This window comes from Rhamphochromis longiceps, linkage group LG8 (assembly GCF_057381845.1).
Source record: "Rhamphochromis longiceps isolate RC_006_pf linkage group LG8, R_longiceps_female_GT1.1, whole genome shotgun sequence".
Taxonomy (NCBI): Eukaryota; Metazoa; Chordata; class Actinopteri; order Cichliformes; family Cichlidae; genus Rhamphochromis; species Rhamphochromis longiceps.
The window spans coordinates 6,369,146-6,389,575 of record NC_140564.1 but is presented as its reverse complement, the minus strand read 5'-3'; the positions used below and the strand labels follow the sequence as shown (position 1 = coordinate 6,389,575).

Below are 20,430 nucleotides of genomic sequence, written 5' to 3'. Positions count from 1 at the left end.
TGTGAATGGGTGAATGAGGCATGTTGTATACAGCGCTTTGAGTACTCCATGAGAGTAGAAAAGCGCTGTATAAGAATCGGTCCAATCAGTCCATTCTTCACACCTCTTTTCACTACCTGTGTGTTTATATAGCACATTGCATGTAATCATTAGTTACTATTAAACTCTGGCTCTCGTCCACAGTATGTGCTTGTCCTGTCTTCCAGTCGTAACCCACAGCCCACGACTGCTGTGACTGGCTTGGGGGTGCAGATTGGTTCTGACACAGGTTTCTTCATGTTAAAAGGGAGTTTTTCCTTACAATATAAAACAACTTGATCATTGTTGTCTGAAATGAATTAAATTGATTTCAAATGTTTAAACATTGTGAGTACCTGTTGTATGCCATAGGTCCAGCCCTGGCGGATGCGATCTCTTGCCCAAACATTGTGTGCATTCTCAGCTAGCTTGTCCACCATAGCTTCCTGGGTGGAGGTCAATTTGATGTGACTCAGATCCAGAGGAGCAGGTTTATAACCACTGGATAACTCATAGCTGCACAGATAGAGGTGAAGTACTGCATTGTTATACAGAGATCCTAAATACCCAGAATGTGCTGATGTCTGAGACCAGTCCATTTTCATCCAGTTCAACATGCCAGTGGGGGTTTCTGTTGCTCTAGTCATAAACACTCACCAGCCCTCTGAATCAACTTACTTTGTGGCAAGGTGCTTGACGTGTTATATAATGCGTTTTTATTTGAGTTACTTTTGCCTTCCTATCAGCCTGAAGCAGTTTGACCATCCTTCTCCAACATCACCTGCCGCTCACTGGATATTTTCTCTTTTTTGGACCATTCTCTTTAAATCGTAGAGATGTTAATGTGGAATAATCTCAGTAGATCAGCAGTTTCCGACAGTCTCTCAGGCACCAACAACCATGCCACATTCAAAGTCACTTCACCGTCACCTTTCTGATTGGTGTAAACTAATCTTGGCCATATCTGCATCCCAGAATTCATGCAATTGGATAATTAGATACAGTGGGGCAAAAAAGTATTTAGTCAGCCACCGATTGTGCAAGTTCCCCCACTTCAAATGATGACAGAGGTCAGTAATTTGCACCAGAGGTACACTTCAACTGTGAGAGACAGAATGTGAAAAAAAATCCATGAATCCACATGGTAGGATTTGTAAAGAATTTATTGGTAAATCAGGGTGGAAAATAAGTATTTGGTCACCTCAAACAAGGAAAATCTCTGGCTCTCACAGACCTGTAACGTCTTCTGTAAGAAGCATTTCTGTCCCCCACTCGTTACCTGTATGAATGGCACCTGTTTGAACTCATCATCTGTATAAAAGACACCTGTCCACAGCCTCAAACAGTCAGACTCCAAACTCCGCCATGGCCAAGACCAAAGAGCTTTCGAAGGACACCAGGAAAAGTATTGTAGACCTGCACCAGACTGGGAAGAGTGAATCTACAATAGGCAAGCAGCTTGGTGTGAAAAAATCAACTGTGGGAGCAATCATCAGAAAATGGAAGACATACAAGACCACTGATAATCTCCCTCGATCTGGGGCTCCACGCAAGATCTCATCCCTTGGGGTCAAAATGATCATGAGAACGGTGAGCAAAGATCCCAGAACCACACGGGGGGACCTGGTGAATGACCTGCAGAGAGCTGGGACCAAAGTAACAAAGGTCACCATCAGTAACACACTACAACGGCAGGGAATCAAATCCCGCAGTGCCAGACGTGTTCCGCTGCTGAAGCCAGTGCATGTCCAGGCCCGTCTGAAGTTTGCCAGAGAGCACATGGATGATACAGCAGAGGATTGGGAGAATGTCATGTGGTCAGATGAAACCAAAGTAGAACTTTTTGGTATAAACTCAACTCGTCGTGTTTGGAGGAAGAAGAATACTGAGTTGCATCCCAAGAACACCATACCTACTGTGAAGCATGGGGGTGGAAACATCATGCTATGGGGCTGTTTTTCTGCCAAGGGGACAGGACGACTGATCCGTGTTAAGGACAGAATGAATGGGGCCATGTATCGTGAGATTTTGAGCCAAAACCTCCTTCCATCAGTGAGAACTTTGAAGATGAAACGAGGCTGGGTCTTCCAACATGACAATGATCCAAAACACACCGCCCGGGCAACAAAGGAGTGGCTCCGTAAGAAGCATTTGAAAGTCCTGGAGTGGCCTAGCCAGTCTCCAGACCTCAACCCCATAGAAAATCTGTGGCGGGAGTTGAAAGTCCGTGTTGCTCGGCGACAGCCCCAAAACATCACTGCTCTCGAGAAGATCTGCATGGAGGAATGGGCCAAAATACCAGCTACTGTGTGTGCAAACCTGGTAAAGACCTATAGTAAACGTTTGACCTCTGTTATTGCCAACAAAGGTTATGTTACAAAGTATTGAGTTGTATTTTTGTTATTGACCAAATACTTATTTTCCACCCTGATTTACGAATAAATTCTTTACAAATCCTACCATGTGGATTCATGGATTTTTTTTTCACATTCTGTCTCTCACAGTTGAAGTGTACCTCTGGTGCAAATTACTGACCTCTGTCATCATTTTAGGTGGGGGAACTTGCACAATCGGTGGCTGACTAAATACTTTTTTGTCCCACTGTATATCTGTCTTAACAAGCCATTGAACACATTTAACTTCCAAAGTGACTGGTGAATGTGTATATTCTTCTGTACCCAGCTGTTATATATGGAACTGACATTTTGTTTTAATGGTTTAATGGTCTTACGTTGATGAAAGTTTCATGTTCTTGACTTTCTCTACAGCGTGTTCATCTGCTAGGCCAACATGGCAACCCAGAGCCAGGAGAGTTCTGTAATGGGCAATAACACAATCACAAAGAAAAGTGTGAATGGGATGTGCAGATGCTTGTTATGAATTTCAACAATAACTGATGCTCCTGCAACGTCCAAAGAAAACTTACTAATATATATGATGAAATTTCAAATTTCACTGCACTGATACATTACTTGAGAGTTTCCAGAGACATCTGTAGATTGTAGCTTCGTTCCTGTTCAGGAAGCTTGGAGAACTCCACCAGACATGGGTGCTGCCGCTTATTATCATCCCGCACCTCAAGCACACATGCAAAGAAAAAAGAAAAGTTTAGGGCAGCCAAGACACTAATAGTAACCAAGCTGTAGCTAAATACATAACATATCTGATGTCATGTATTTTTATAGCGAAAATATTCATCGGTTCATTCTGACAATATTCAAATAAAGAAAAGGATCAACAGTATTTCATTGAAGGCTCTGGAGCAACAAGAGCTGAACCAACAGACTGAAGAACAGTGTCTTCCTGGACGCTAAAAGTGACCGGCTAAAAAGCTTAGTGACCGGCAGCCTCTGTTACCTACAGTCACAGTTAACCTTTGCATTGTCCATGGTACACAACTTTATACACTTAGAAACTGACCTGCAATTTCTAAATCTTGTGATATATCTTCTATATCTTAATAATTCCACACTTGCTCTGGTCTCTTTATCCTTCAAGTTAGAGAGTCAGTATCTTTCTGCGCAGTATCTTTGCTATTCCTAGGACTGCACTATTCTGGTGCAGTCTCTCGTGTTCTAGTGTTTGTTCTCTCTGTTGGATGTCATTCCTGGGATCTGCTGGAGACACTTGCTCAGTTTGGGGTCACTGCACCAAGTGCTCCCATTAGCATGGGGGCCACTGGTAGGATTTCTCAATATCAGCCATTTCTTCTGTCTGCTGATGGCACATGCCGTGCAGGGGCCTGTTCTTTCACGAACGTGTTGCTTCAAAGGATAGCTGCAGATTTCTGTCAGGATCTGCAGATTATACAGTACATATAAAATGTTCACGTTTCTCCAACGTTGTCTTCCCAACAGTTTCACTGGATGGCCAGGAAGCGTTCGCGATGTCTTCTCTGGCGCTGATAATTGGCGTCTGTCTTGTGTCAGTGACGTAAAAGACGGATTTAATGCGACGTGACCATCAAGCAGCAGTCGCTTTCTGAAACATCAGATATGTATCGGATTCAGCACCACATACGAAAGTGACCCAGATCGGATTGGAAAATATTGGATTTGTGCTGTTCACACTGTCACACCATGATTGGATAGATGGGTCGCATAGGGTCAGAAAAGTCGGATTTGAAGTGCTTTCGCCTGCAGTGTGAACGTAGTCTTAGTGTTGCAGTCTCACGGTGCTGAACTTGGGGTGAAACCCTCCAAGCATGGTAAGCAGCATCCTTCTCTTGATGTCAGTGGCTTCTATTGCTTCCTTTGGCCAACTTATATTCCAGCAGGGTAACTGATCAACTGTAGGGCATAGCTATTGATTGCCCGGATCTTGTTCTTCCTATTCAGCTCTCCTCAGGACTTGCCTTATCTTCTGCAGATATTTGGTGGTTCCAGCTTTCCTAGTGGCCTTTTGATTGTTCCCATTTGCATGTGGGATTCCAAGGTACTTGTACCTTTCCTCGATGTCTGCAGTTCTGTTCTCCACATCCCCATCGAATTTCTGATGAAGATGCTCAGGGTCCTGTTGATCTTGTACAGTTTTGGGCATTCCAGAATCCAGGTGTGAAGCACTAAGTCGTAGGCTTTCTGGTAGTGCACAGGTTAGTCTGGTCTTATAACCATAACCGATGCTCTATCTGTCAGTAGCTGGTGGGGGGAGGGGATGATGACATCTCCCCCATGACCTGATGTCCTGGCTCTCCCTTGCTGTAGCATTTGTGTTGCACTCATCAATCTCTAGCTGTGATAGCAGTTGCTTCTTCTGTATGTTGGAACACTGAGCTACTGCTACAGGTGCTGAAGAATCTATCAGCCCCAAATCCTCTTTATGTAACCTGTTTAGCTGGGATTACATGCATAGCAGCAGTCCACCAGGTATTATGTACAGGTATTCGTTTTCATTTAATAATACTCACTGCACCATAGATCCAGCCTAATTCGATCTTGTTCATCACCCAGAGTTCATGGATATTTTCTGCTAGTTTTTCTCTGATCCTTTCCAGGTGAGGTGGCAAAATAATCTGAACAAAAAACAAACAGCGTTTCAGTTACTGGTTATGGTTAAGGGAAAAAAAACTTTATTGAATGACTTCAAAAATAATTAAAAAGTGAACTTAAATCAAGTGTGTTATTGAGAAAAATGGAGCAAGACATTTCTGACCTGGCTGGTGTCTACAGGTATAGGGGTGAATGCTGCCTGGCTCAAAGTGACAGTCGGTCCCAGCAGGTCTCTGGTGGCAGTCTGATCCTGACTAGCCTCCAGTTTCAGTTTCTCCCTGGGCAACACTGCTTCATAGCAAGGGGCATAACCAGGAGGAGGGAGGAACTTAAACTCCCCATGACGCCCACCGAGGAGGAATCGCACCCTGCAGGTGAAACAGGAAAGTTTGTGAAAACCAGAAAACAGCCCAGTGGCAGCGCTCCTGGGACCGACATTTATGTGATAGATCTGGGACAAAAATTGCCTTAGGCATTCAAATTTGGGATGTCAGTGATGATGATGATGATATAAAAAGAAAGGTACCAAAAACATGTGAGTTAGTCAGCCTGCTACAGTTGTGCTATTTGTCTTCATATTGCTGACCAATTAATATACTGTTACATTTTCGGACAGTGACAGAGTTTTTGGTACTCTTGCCTCCGTACACACCATTGTGAGTTTTAAGTCAAGCGATCAAGATCCAATGAACCCTTTCACTAATACTGGTCACTATTGGACAGCTATTCAAAGGCTGTTTTCTTGTATTTGTGTCAGTGTGGATGGTATACTTGCACATAAACCACTACATTGGACACTGATGTGTCACTCCATACCTGCCACTCACTGGCCGTTTAATGTTACTGTAGATCAGGGGTCGGCAACCCTGGGCACACGTGATTTTTTTTTTTTTTAGTAACTATAAACAATGAAAGGTGGTGGATTGGCCAGGTGCTGGCAGATGTGTAAAAATAACTCAGTTGTTTGGTGGTGGCTATGGCGGAGCTTCCACAGAGGCCAGCAGGTGGATGAGGGAAAGGGGAGGCAGGAGGAGGAGAGACCCGAGGCGGCCGCCGGTCCGAGTGTCAGGTGAACTGAACTTCAGGTAAGAAGTTCTGACCTGCAGTCTATCTGGGTCAGATATAAACCAAGTTTAGGTGGAGTTTATTTTCGTTGTGCTGACTTTTTACAGTCAGTTACAATAACTCGTACTGCGTACTAGCCAGCATGATGGAGTTTCTATACAGCTGGGTGGTGCTATGATGTTACTGATAGTGAACTTTATTTTATTCATAGGGTTAGTTAGTAGAGTTGCAAACCGTCCCGTAAAAACTGAATTGTCTCGTATTCAGAAAAAATATTACGCGTTTCGTATTGAGGTGAAAAGGAGCACAGTTTGTCCCGGACTTCAGCTAGGATGGAAAAAGACACAAAGCTGGAGTTATTCTGTGTCTTTATGCTGTCAGCTGCCTCTTCTCCTCTCATTCTCTCCCCTCCCTCTCCTGTTTCTACTTCAATCATGAAACTGATCAATGATCAGCTGATCGGCTTTTCTGTCACAAGTCCCATCTCTCTTGTTTGTTTATCGCTCACTCTGATGCAAAATTTATAGAAATGTACAGAAATTATACATATACCAACAAGACTGTACATCACTGTCACAACAGCGTCTGTTTTCATACAAAGGCTTTATGGCTTTAATACCTGGTGGGTTGGTCTCGTCAAAATGCCCGGGCCCATTTTGTGTCCCAGTCCAGCCTTGGGCACGACACGCAGTGAAATAATCTGATAAGGTGCATTAAAAAATAAATGGCCAGCGGTGCACATCGCAAATTAGCTCGCATACACACATTAGTTGTGCTGCTTCTTAATGACAGTATCTTAGCTAACAACCCAACTACCAGATTCGACTTGTAATTGGCTAAAAATAACTTAGCCTACTGGTGAGAGGGACGTTGCTAGCTGGCAGTTTTTTCAAGCGATGTTGAAATTTCCACATTCCAACATTTCAAAAGCTTCAGGCAGCACAGCATCAGCACCACGGAAATACATTCAAAGACTGAATTTACAATGAGTTTTCGGGACTTTCAGGTGTATGGACCAATGTTTTCTTTTCTGATCAAACCAGAAAGCTTTAATGAGTAGTTGGATTTTTCTCGCATTAACTGGCTCGACACAGAGGACATCAAAATGCAGCTGATTGAACTGAAAAGCTTGACTCTGTGTAACTGTCTTCAGAACATTGCAGAGGCCTTATTGACAGTATTTGGCTCTACATATCTGTGTGAGCAGATTTTCTCTCACATGAAGATTGTCCTCAGGTAGCCTCTGAATGCTGGACACTCGGAGACCTGTGTCTCTGAGTGGGAGACCAGAGATCACATTAACATGTGTGTCTCTATATTAACAAACATGCCATATTGGCCCAGTTTATTATTTCGCATCATTGTTATGAGGAGACCATAAATAGCATTTGCATTTTCTGTTGTATTTGCTGTTATGAGTTCTTGTTATGGATAAAAAGTCTTTTTTTGTTTCAAAATAGCTGAAAACTATTCGCTGATAGCTGCCAACATCTGCAAACAAATATAATTCTAGAAAGTGGTTCTATATAGTGTGTAACTGTTAATATGGAGCGTTATTAAATTTATTGCTAATGCAATCATATGGCACACTGACTTCTGAGGAAATTTTAAATGGCACTCATCATCAGAAAGGTTGCCGACCCCTGCTATAGATGTATGACGTGTTTCATTGTAATGATTGTCATTTAACCCCTGCCATGCATGAATTATGACAACCTCAATCAGGATTTTTTCTTAAGTATTTTTTATTCATCTTTTAATGCCTAAAGATGAATTAAAATACTTAAGAAAAAATCCTGATTGAGGTTGTCATAATTCATGCATGGCAGGGTTAAAGTGCTGACATTGAGCCTTTCAGGGGTTTAACAAAAATAGGTTCATTGCATTGACTGACGAGGAATTTTATGCATAGCTCCCATTTTCGTGGGCGCAGAAGTATTTGGGCAAATTAACATCATTTGTTTTTAATACTTATATTAACATTCATTTGCTTTACTAGGTTGAGATAAAGTGACTGACTTGGCCAGTAAAGAATATTCTATATGTGACGAGACATTAGTTTGTAGGTTTGAACCCCTATATATTGAAAATTCCAGCTAAAAGCTAAATACCAAATCTACAGGGTGGGCCATTTCTATGGATACAGCGTAATAACATGGGAATGGTTGGTGATATTAAAGTCCTGTTTGTGGCACATTAGTATATGTGAGGGGGCAAACTCCTCAAGATGGGTGGTGACCATGGTGTCCATTTAGAAGTCGGCCATCTTGGATACAACTTTTGTTTTTTCAATAGGAAGAGGGCCATGTGACACATCAAACTTATTGGTAATGTCACAAGAAAAACAATGGTGTGCTTGGTTTCAGCGTAACTTTATAAATCCCAGTGATATCACATAATTGTTGTCCTAATATAACAACAACCCCACTGATAACTTTTGTAAGACACTCATCAGGCAGTTACTGTAATAGTCTCAGAAGTATGCTACGCTGTTTTTAGGACAACAATCACTCTACAAAATCAGGATGTGCATGTAAGTTGTGCTTATAGTCATTATACAGTTGCAAATCCATTTTAAAAGACAAAAATAAAGCAAGCTTCATGGAGAACAAAGACAATAACTCTGTTATCATGCTGTGTTGATGAGCTTCAGTGAAACACTGACTTGACCCCAGCAGAGAAGCTCGCCACTGGGAAGAAAAGGCCATCAGAGTTGAAGTTCTCAAACATGCCCTGAACTGGCTGGCCATTGATTCTGAAGGAGATACTGGGCACACTGAGGTCCAGGCAGCAGCTCACCACATCTTCTGATCGAAGGAGATGCTGATTGGGTGAGCTAACAGTCCGCGCAATGCAGCCTGCACAGGATACACAGAAGTGCAGCGAGAAACAGTTTAGTTTGATTCCAGTCTGAACTGTTTAAGTACAAAACGACATCAGAGTTTATACCAGGACATTTTTCCATTATGGTTTTTGCTTTTACTTTACAGAGTATTTCCTACGTTATTGTGATCCTTGGATGTGATCCATCCATCCATGTTTTCTTTTTTTCTTTTTGGCCTTTTTCAGCAGAAAAAACATCTTGCAGGCACTTTGCATAACTGTCCAACAGTTAAAAAAAAACATAGTTTCATACAAAGATCTTTTCCTTTTTTAAAATCTATTTCTGTGCATTTTAAAATAAATAAATAAATAAATAAAAGGATCCATAACTCGAAAGTGTCCTAAAAATGGCGAACGTGGTTCAGGGGGTTGGGACCTTCCGGCTTGTAACCGGAAGGTTGTCGGTTCAATCCCCAGCTCTGTCTGTATTGGTCGTTGTGTCCTTGGGCAAGACACTTCACCTACTTGCCTACTGGTGTTGGCCAGAGGGGCCGATGGCGCGATATGGCAGCCTCGCTTCTGTCAGTCTGCCCCAGGGCAGCTGTGGCTACAATGTAGCTGCCTCCACCAGTGTGTGAATGTGAGAGTGAATGAATAGTGGCATTGTAAAGCGCTTTGAGGCTCTTGAAAAGTGCTATATAAATCCATTATTATTATTAAAATGTACACCGTATTGGTGCTTTCTGATATGATGTTAAATTAATAGCTGAATTAACAGCTGTAAGCTGCTCAGTTCTTGAGGCAGCACAGCACTCTCACACCTAAAGATTGTGACCACTATAGTCCACATTCAGTAGTCTCACATTTCAATGGGAAAACATACTGGCAACTGCCAGTGCCACCCTTCAGTCTCCTGTTAGACACACCTATGGTATTAATTTCAAAATCTTGCTTATTCTTGAGATATCACATTCACAAGATTTTCAGAAAACATTAGTTGAGATCAGTGAGATTCTAGGAGGTCCTGCCATCCTCCAATTTGAAAATCCTAGGTGACTTCCATCACGAGTTATTGTATTCACAGTATTTTGACCTTTAGGTTGAGGTTACTGAGTAGATACAACTATGGTATTAATTTAAAGCTCCTACATTACATTACCTCCTACTACCTTCTAGGGCTGAGGGGTAAAAATGATTCTGCACAGACTTTCATTATCAGTGAGTTAGTAATCAAAATCACTCCATCTTTGTACACACACTGGACACACACAGCTCACCTGACCAAAGATGGAGTCCATCAAAGCCATAGGAATAGAGGTCATCACCCACCCCGTTGCCTCCCCACCCCTCTCCTCCACTGGGGTACGGTGCATAGCCATTGGTGTTGCCCCAACCCACCCTGAGGTGAGTGGCCTCTGCTGTGACAAATGGCAAAACCTGATCCACAATCAGCTCGTAGTACCACTTCCTGTACTGGGCAGAGCCCTCACTGACGCCCAAAAAGATGTTGGGTCGCATGCTGTTGGAGTGAATGAATGTCAGTGAGTAGGTAAATCCATTACTGACATGGGATTCCACAATCCGACCATTGCAAATGTTTGTATTTGTTTACCTGCTTATGTGGTTGATCAGGCGGGTCTGCAGTAATAAATCTCTTCCTGGCAGCAGGTTGTCACAGATCAGGTGCTGGTTAGAGCGCACTGCCACGCCGTGACACACACACAGTGAACACAGCACGTCTAGAACCTAAACGGTATTTATAAACAAGACGGATAAGATGTTATTGTCTCTACGATATAAAGAGGCACAAGTAAACAGGTAGTGACATCTATACTGAACTGCTGAAAAGGTCAGTGGTGGCTGGAGACACCACAGAGGGCTCAGAGCGTCCGTTCAGTCTGTATTTCTGACTGAAACCTACTACAATGAACACATGAGTATCAGGACTGTACCATGGAGCAGTGGGAAAAGGTGGCCTGGTTTTCTTTGACATCTGGTGACAACCCAGTGCATTTAGCTGTTACTCAAAGAAATGATGGGAAACACTGCAAGCTGGCACAGGCAGTGTGATGACACAAGAAACTTTTGGTCCTTAATGGTAACAGTATTCCCTGATGGCAATAACTTTTCCCATCAGGATAATGCTCCTTGATACTAAATGATTTCAACACAACAAAAGGTCCAGGGTGTGGATCTTCGGTGCGATACACTGCAACAAGTTAGATCCATGGAGGCCTTACAACAAAGTACTGAGTGAAAGGATCTGCTGCTAACATATTGAGTGTGTTAGCAGGATGTATGTTAAGTAAGAGCTTTTAATGAGCATAAGATGGACCTAAAAAAATATTAGATTGCTTGTTTTAAACACCATGTATAGATGTTCAGACTTTAATGTGATTGGTACTACATCCATGCTTCAGCATGAAAAAAGGGTGAAATAACAAGGCAGAGTCATAAAACCTATCTCGCCAGACGTAATAAGGAGAAGTCGTCCTGCAACAGAGGGTCTGACCTCACAGAGTCCTGTTTTCAACATCATGGAGTCAAATAAAGAAACAACACATACCGACAGAATCTAAATCAACAGAATAACCAAGGCAAGCTATCCAAAGAACAGCCTTTCTACCTATAAAAAATGATGCAAGTGTACCAGGGATAACTAGGCTTTAAAATATACTATCATCATCACCAGTTTGTGTTTGTGGGTAAGTAAGTGCCCGTACCTTGTGGTTCCGACCATGTTTGTCCAACAGAGATATGATAGACTTGATATGTTCCTCTTTGATTATGTTAAGTGCTTCAGGACTCTCCACCAGTACACAGTGAAGCACCTCCAATATACCTGTAATTGAAAAATAAGGTGCAGTGTGACGATAACTTGATTCAAAACCACAGTTCACAAAAAGCTAAGAGTCGGTTTTACTGTCAAAGTTTGGAGAACCGATAATGGCTGTACAGGTCCCAAAGCTAAGAGCAGAGGCAACTAGCTTACTCATCACTCAGCTCTACATCTTACTGTCGTTAGATATGTAAAATAATGATGTAAATTTTATCTGTCAAAGTGGAAATACTTCTAAACATACAGGACACCACTAAAAGATTGAATTACAAATGCAACTAGAGCAAATAGAGAAAATAAATAAAATGTTAAAAGTGCTTTTTAAATATTTCTTTTTTAAGTTATTTAAATATTGTTCGATTAATTTGCAACTGATTTCTGTACATTTTTATCGATGTATTGCCAGATCATAACAACAGAGTAGTTAATGCCTTTTTGTATTTTGCAATCGTCGATTCTGGTGTATTTCTCTCCGTCTTCACTTTCTTCCCTTTTGAATGTATGATTTGTTAAACCTGCTGGTTCATGTTGGACATCATCATCCTGTTTATAGTCTTTTCTCTTGCCTGCCCTTTGACTGTTTCCAGGTTCCTTCTACCTGTGGTTTGTTACAAGTCATCACAAAGCAGGTTACACTGTAAGGTAAAGACAGTGTCACAGGTAGACTCTAAATCATCAGAATGTGAGTACTAGGTAGACTACCCCATATGCTGGTCGTTGCCGTGGTTTCTCTGCTGTGTTTTTGTTGTTTTTCTTCAGCAGATTTTCACTGTTTTTGCTCTCTCTCCATCTTCTTCTCTATTTTTCTTTCCCTCTCCTTCTGTGAACTTTGTGCTCAACTTCTCTTTCTTTCCTCTTTTTCTTTTCCATCCCCCAGTTTTGTCCATTGTAATTGTAATAACTCAAAAATCCTAATAAAGTTCTAATAAAATATGACTACCAGGTAGACCATTATGGCAAGCGGTCCACTTGGGAAAGTAAATCTGTTGGGCATTTTGGTCTTCTCACGACAGTTCTGATTGGACAAGAACAAAAAAAACCCTGTAGTCACGCCTTACCTTTTGATAGGTCCATCCACTTGACGACTTACTTTCTCTGTTTAATTCAACCTCCTTAGAGATCCTTGATTTCATTGCTCAACTCACAACCAGGAGTCAAAAACATAAAACTAAGCCTTGGTTCAATAATGCCACCAGAGGACTCAGACACGTGTGTAGAAAAACTGACCGAACATGTGTCTTTTGATAACTTTGAATCTTTGTTAAATTATCAGAAGACTGTAAGAGCAGCAAAAAGAAGTGTTTCTCTAAGATCGTGGCTAACAACTGTCACAGACTCGTACTGTACTTACTGTGATTAACTCTGTTCTTAATTCTCCTACTGCTGCTCCTCTTATAGCATTGCAGGCAAGTCTTCAGCAATAGGATCACAGACTTCAGGTCTCATATTGTCCCTCCTGTTGCTGACTCATCTGTTTGAAAAGCCACTTTTATTCTCTGGCTTTTAAATCAGAATGAGTTCTGTACTCATTTCATTCTTACTTTCTTAAATTATGACATCTTTTCCTCTGTTGTTATCTCATTTGATTATTTTAGACGTACAGCACTTTGGTGAACAGCCGTTGTTTTAAATGTGCTAAATAAATAAATTCGACTCTGTCCTGTTCGTTTCCTATTATTTATTTATCTGTAAACGACACCAACATTTAACTGTAGTCGGTGTAATTCATCAGCATGTTTTTCCACCGTTCACTTGTGGGTTTACCTCAACCAACTCAGCAACACAGCAACAAACTCTGCTGACTCTTGTGTTCTTTGTTTATTAAATTCTGGATCCTTTTTATGTTTAAAGCAGCTTTATTGTGTTTTGGTGAGCAAAGCCTGAATCCAACTTACCCAGTTTCCACAGTGCACTGCGCTCATATAAACCTTCAGTTCATCCATGATCCGACTAAGAGAAAACCCCTCATTGCTCAGAATTTCAGTTGGTTCCCACTATCATCCCACTATCATATTGCTGATTCAGTAATATAAACTTGGAAGCTTAAGGCACAGTCATGTTTCTAACAGCTGAAAAGGTGGCTTCTTGTTAAATTAGCTGAAACCTTTTACGAGGTGATTAAATTGACTTGTCATCTGATGTCAACTGCTTTTTCTACGTAACATCCATTTGTATGTAACCAAGGCATTTCTGAGAATGTGTACTTTGACTTCAGCACCTCTTTTACATAACCATAAATATATTATACCATGTAAAAGACAAGCTAACCTACCAGAGCAAGCCTCCAGTCGCTCCAGTCTGCTAATGAGCCAGTCCAGTGAACCAGAGAACTGGGCACAGTTCTTCCTGTTCCCTCTGATGAGTGCAGCTAGAAAGATGAAAATAAGTTGAGAGAAGTGACATGATATCAAGAGGTGTAACAACAGTAACATAGAAAACTCTTACTGAGCCCACATGTCACCTGTCTCTGTCCTCTGATCCCTTTCTGAATGAATCTCTGAGCATTTGTCATCTCTTAAAATAACCTGATTGTCTTCAGGTCTAATATGTAGTTTTAGGTGAGTGGAATTACAATTTGAGTTATTGCATCTTTTCTGTGCTTCTGTCTGTGCGCTTGTTTACCCAGTAGCTGGTAGAGGGAGTTGAGAATGGCGCTCCAGGCCTCTCCAGCCTCCTTTCCAACTGCCTCCGCAAAATGAGCTGCACTACTGTAGACATGAAGCCGATCAATGCACTCCAAGACCAGGCTGATCATCCCCTAGAAATATGAAAACTGTTGTTTTTACTTTATTCACCTGAAATGAGCTCTACAAAACAGAGTGTAGTCACAGAAAAGTTAGGAAATAAAAGCAAATTGAATGCCGTTAAATCATTCTATGGATTTGGATATAGATAATGTGACCAAGCTAATATCTGAGTTGAAAAACACAGACGTGCCAAAAAAACTGCATTTCCTCTAATGGCCACTGGAAGCTCGAAGTGTGTCAATTTCTCTCCAAGTAAACAGGAGCAAGACGCATGTTTACAAGTTAGTAGAGAAATGGTTTGGGCCACTGTGAATATTTTCAGCCACTATGGACACAATGTGAAAGCAAACATGATATAATTGGCAGTTCTTTGAGCAACAGTTTCACAGACATGGATTGTGTCATTAAAAGAAAACAATTCGTGTATACAGTAAAGTAATTGATTCATCTTTTCTTTTTCTTCTTAAAATAACATTTTAGACATTAAATATTCCAACATGTTCCATCATTAGAAATAAACCACTACAAAATTCACTGGGGGTGGATGTACTGTATGTATGTACTGAGGCAGAATATATAAATATATTAGACTAAATCTTTAAAATTGGAAGCAAAAACTGTTAAAAATGATCTGAAGTTAGTTTGTAAACACACATATGTCCAAGTGCACCCTACCTCTTCCTGAAAGAGGTTCTGACGGTTCTTCAGAGCTCGCAGTCGGTTCTGTTTGTCTTCATGTTCTAGGTGATCTCCAGGCGGTTGGAAATAACCTATTAGATCCTGGAGGCTCAGGCTAACTGAGTCTATTGGCAGATCCAAAGTAAAGCTCCTTCCTTTCTTTCTTAGTATGTCCAGACCCCTGGGAAATACAGAATGGAGGATGTCAGTCATGCTATAAACTAGAGAAGCGGAAAATGTCACCTTGTGTTACGCAAGTTTAGCATGTTCTGCTGCAAGAGTGTGAATGTAGATGCAAATGAGAAAGAAACTAAAATGTGCCGATCCCTCTCCTCAGCCTAATCACTGATTTGATGTTTCTCTTGTGTTGAAGTCATAAACACAGAAAGACAGAAAGATTGTCTGAAGGATTCCTTCATTTTTTGCATCCTTGTCTTCTAGATGACCCCAGAAATTAACCTGCAATTTTAAAGATTATCTCAATTCCCAAAATGAAAAGAGAGGAAGACTTGGAAGAAGAGTCGTTCACAAGGATCCAGAAGTCAGACCTTTATTGATTTGGATGAAAATGGAATGAAGCATGTTAATACAGGTGGGTTTTTCTCAGTGTGACGATATGTCTGTGGATTACAGCTGACAAACAATAAAGAAAAAATGTTTAAATATGGTTTTGGCCATCGTGACATCAACTAGTTGGCAAAGTCCCGTTGTGGAGCTTTACACTGAGCATATTCACCGTGTTAGCTTTTTGAAACAGACATCAAAGCATGACCAAGTGACATGTCTGACTGAAACCTCACACACGAGAGACTGAGGGGTTGGAAAAGAAATCTCTCAGCTGTCTAATCAGATTAGTAATCCTATGGGGTTGCAGAGTCTGTGTTAAGGCTGTTTCGGGGTTAGTTGACCGTGACAAGCTTGTCAGTGTGAGCTGATCATTCGTTAACACGTCCTTTGTGCTGTGTTTTTCTTTGATGTAGTACAGCTCAAACTCATTTTCTGGAATTATTGTTTAACCCTCTCAGGCTCAAATTAAACTTTTTGTTGCTAATGCACAACCAAGTCCTGCAGTCGTACTTCTGAGTAAAAAAAAACAAAAAAAACAAAAAAAATATGTATGTGGGGTAATCGGGTTGTTAGTTTTTAACTGTTGCAAATCGGCAACGCCTGCCTTGAGAGGGTTAAGATGTAGGGCATCAATTGAAATGTCTTATAAGTAGACCTGATATTGTAAAAATACACATTCAGCATATAATAGCCCCATAAAGTATAAAACAAATTGCATTAAATGACAACACTGTTACAGAGGGGTGGAGAGAGGTTTGGAGACTCTGTAGAATCCAGCTCGGCTTGTTGTTTTCACGTACAAAAAGAAGAAGAGCAACAGATCGTCCAAGTCTCACAGAAACCTGATCTCAACAACATGACTGACAGTAATCCACAGGTGAACATTCTCCTCGATAGCTGTGGTCCCAGATGGTATTATAGTAACTGGTGGGTCCATAACAGCCAGGAACAACATTCTACTTAACTGATGTAGGGCTGAACTTCTACTTGTACCAAGATTCTATTCAAATGTCTACTGACTACGTTGAATGAACATGTGACAAAGCATTTGTCTATGCGTCCAATGTGTAGGTTCTTAACATACTTATCATCTTGGCAGTTCCCCTCAGCACTTCAGCCTTACTTTCCCAGTCATTTGGTAACTCTTCCCTATCACCCAGAACCTATTTCAACTTCTCCCTGCACTCGTTGCAATATTCTTCCTTCTCCAGCATCCTGTGGCTTTTTCTTCTTGATTTCCAGAGTGGAGTCAAATCCCACAGTCCCTGTAGTCTCCAATCCCTTAACCCACTGAATGCATGATTCCAGTTTACACTCCGAATTCTGAATCTTATACCATTGTTACAAAGATGATGGTCAGTTGTCTAAAATATACTGGACACTCTCCAAAATAGATGAATCAATATGCCCTCCTATTGCAAAATGGGAGGCAGATTTATCAGTCAGCTTAGACCAAAGTCTCTGGTCTCAGATATGTTTAAAAGATTTTAAATAGATTAGAAATAACATGAAATGACATCCCAATGTCTACAATTAATACAATACAAAATACAACATAGAGTGCTCTATACAGGTTAATGAATCAAGGTTTTTACCATCTTTTGCTGGTGGCCTCTGCTCTTGAGGAGTCCACTCTGCAGGTGGAGAAGATGTAGCAGAGGTGGAGGATGAACTCAGCCTCAGTGTCTATTGTCCTATGCAGTGTATGACTGAATGTTGGGGTGGGTGTGGTTGGGCCTGGGGCCCCTGCCCTTGGTAGATCCCCCCCCCCCCCCTCCCCATCCCCAGTTGCCTCCCTCCTTCCTTGGATCCTCCATTGAGGCACAGGTGTGTTACTGAGGTGTAGGGGAGACATTCCTCCTCTGTCCCCTCCTGGCCACCTGCGCCTCAGTTTTATTCCACAACTTAGACATTTGTATTACTTACACTCTCATTACACATTCATATTGGGCCTCGGGGGTTTGGCACACTGAAGGGCGTCCAGAGGACGGTCTGTTTATTCAGCCTCACCTCTGGTGCTGGTGCCCACCTCTCATTTTTAAATATATGTAGACAATATGTGTTCTAGGGAGGGGCCGTGCTGACACCAAGTGTTGTCTGGCAGAAGGTTTTTGGCACCATGCTACTCGCCTGCTTAAAATGCATTTTAGAACAGCATGCATCAACACCACATATGGGTGGGCGGAGTGAGGCATGGGGTCTTAGTGTACCACGTTCATTTTTGTGTGTCTCCATGTTGGGTGAGTGCGTGAGTCTTTGTATATGTGTGCATGACGGTGGAAACACATATTAGTGTCTGTGTCTCATTCTCTTGGAACATATCAAGCCCCCCCAGGTGTGGGCCCGTTTCTTTTAATTTTACTTAATTACAAAAGAGTTGTAAAAGAAAAATAAAATACATTTTACATTTACTTAGGCTCTATTTACATTTTATGAAACAGGTAAATGTATTACACCAAAATAAATCAGGGAGGAACAAATAAGTTAATACAACTTTATATTGATTGTTTTGTGTATCTTAAATCAACTTTCAGTGCAGTTGTTCTGTCAGGTATACTAAGACAAGTGAAAATTTGCAAAATAAAATTCTATGCCCAAAAAAGTAAATCACAAATTTCTACTTCTTTGTTAATAAAATGCAATATGAATAATTTCTTCAGTTCTCGCTCTGGATATAATTTTCTTTACACTGGTCCAATATTGCATACAGAAAATCAACAGTTACATACAAGGTACTGTCGAGAGAGGTGGGATTGAAAAGGATTGAAGTGGACCTGGCTTATCTCTCATCTGAGAGAGTGTAAAAAGACTTAACATCTAGACTTTTATCTTAAAAGTGATACAGAGCTGTATTATAAACCGACCTGACTTCAGATATGCGGAAGAAAATGGCTGGATGATATATTATTCTGTTATTTTAGATTTGAACTTTTATCGAAGCGGTCGTCATAAGTTGTCAAACAGCACAATGCACCGCACTTTTCAGTTGCAATTTATTAGGTTTTCAGATGTTAATTCATCATTTTAGTAACACAATAACATGAACGTAGTAACATGTTTTCATATCATATTTAACACCGGTTTATTTTAAAGTGTTTTTTTTCTTCATTGATAATGCACAATGTGACATTAAAGCAGCACAATTTAACATTAAAGAATATGAAGAATATGATAAATGGTTTAAGCTGCCTGTTATTGGTTTTTAACATTTTCCATTAAATGAACATCCTTTTTACTTTATCTTTTTTTTTAATCGATAGAAAAATCAGATGTTTTTTACAATAGCTTCTCTTAAAGTTCTGGTGATCATTTTCAGAGCCGTTCATGGTCAGATACATCACTATATTAGTAAATTTCTTCATTCATAGGTAACTGCCATGTCTCTGAGATCAGCTGATCACTTGTTGTTGGCTGTTTGTCTAAGTTACAGAGAAGAGGAGACTGTGCTTTTGGAGTTGTAGACACCCGGGACACCAGGTTTCAAAACTTGCTTCCATTGGACTCACGATCTATGGAAAGTGTTGAAAGCTTCTAAAAGAAGCAAGTGGAATTGTGTAGGATTGGCTTTATTTAGTTTTATGAATTTAAACTGTTTTAATTCTTGCATTTTACTTTGTATTGTAAAGCACTTTATGACTTTTGTCCTGTATAAATACAAATGTTGGTTATCAAACATTAGGTCTCTCTCTTCTAAAACCCTGTTAATAAATAACATTGATTTATTCCGCCTTACAAAAAGTTTGTTACTGCAGGATGATTTTGTCAGCTTAAGTGAATCAACACCAGGAGGGGGAGTAGCAGCAATCATCAACTCCAGCTTATTAATCAACCACAGAACAACAGAGTTATAATTAGGGATGGATATTGATAAGATTTTCACGATTCCGATTCCATTTTCGATTCTGTTTAACGATTAGATTCTTTATCGATTCTCTTAGCGATTCTTTTTTAAAAAGGTCGAATAGCTTAGAACTTTGTTTTATATCTTCTCTTTGAACAAGATAGAAATTTAGGAGTAACATTGTCATGGTCCGCGGCCCGCCATCCGAGGAGCTGATGGGATGCCCACGCCCACCCCCACGTATGCTGCTATTTCCCCGCGCCCCAATAATTCTTTTCCTTTTTCTGTTGCAGCCTCCCACAGTCCCGTTTTCGGCGTTCCTGCGCGACTCATCTCCCGGTCCCTTGGTTTCTCTAGTTTCACGCGTGTTTTCCTTCTACCCTCCCGGGACACCTTCAGTTAAAATGAAGTTTATTTTCTCGTACTCCTGTGTGTGTTGGCTCTGCTTCTGGGTCCAGCTTGTGCGCTGAACTTCGGTTCATGACAAACATGGCCTTACAAACCCAGCAGTGAGATCTTAAGAGATCCACAGCCTACGGCTCTTCAATGGGGTGTCACAGGGTCCCCAGGAAAAAAAATTGCAAATGTAAAATAATAAAATAAATATTCTTCTGTAGCAATAACAAAGTATAACATAAATTATTCTGTAGCAATTACACAAGAATATCCAGTTATGTCCCTGCCTACAATTAAACACATTCACTTACCAAAAATCGGGGGGATCTGCTGTGGCAAATGGTGCAAGCCTTTTACCACAAACTTAATCACTGCTCGGTGACATTCGTCTATCCTGGCCTGAAAGGAGTAGTGATGGTAAATTTGATTCTTTTTACTGAATCGAGTTTTAATGAGTCACTCACCAAA

The 20,430-nt window shown here is 40.9% G+C and overlaps 1 protein-coding gene across 1 annotated transcript in view; it reads right to left on the bottom strand.

Moving 5' to 3' along the window:
• The window catches only part of LOC146663001 (ryanodine receptor 2-like), a 313,610-nt gene that overhangs the window by 179,210 nt on the left and 113,970 nt on the right, over positions 1–20,430 (bottom strand). Inside the window, exons 13-24 of the mRNA XM_085415589.1 lie at positions 15,156–15,339; positions 14,356–14,491; positions 14,006–14,101; positions 11,618–11,736; positions 10,507–10,640; positions 10,172–10,413; positions 8,737–8,929; positions 5,170–5,374; positions 4,925–5,029; positions 2,991–3,094; positions 2,750–2,833; positions 375–534 (exon numbers count right to left, since the gene is read on the bottom strand). Of these exons, the coding sequence (XP_085271715.1) occupies positions 375–534; positions 2,750–2,833; positions 2,991–3,094; positions 4,925–5,029; positions 5,170–5,374; positions 8,737–8,929; positions 10,172–10,413; positions 10,507–10,640; positions 11,618–11,736; positions 14,006–14,101; positions 14,356–14,491; positions 15,156–15,339 (1,762 nt within the window). The remainder of the gene's footprint in view (positions 1–374; positions 535–2,749; positions 2,834–2,990; positions 3,095–4,924; positions 5,030–5,169; positions 5,375–8,736; positions 8,930–10,171; positions 10,414–10,506; positions 10,641–11,617; positions 11,737–14,005; positions 14,102–14,355; positions 14,492–15,155; positions 15,340–20,430) is intronic.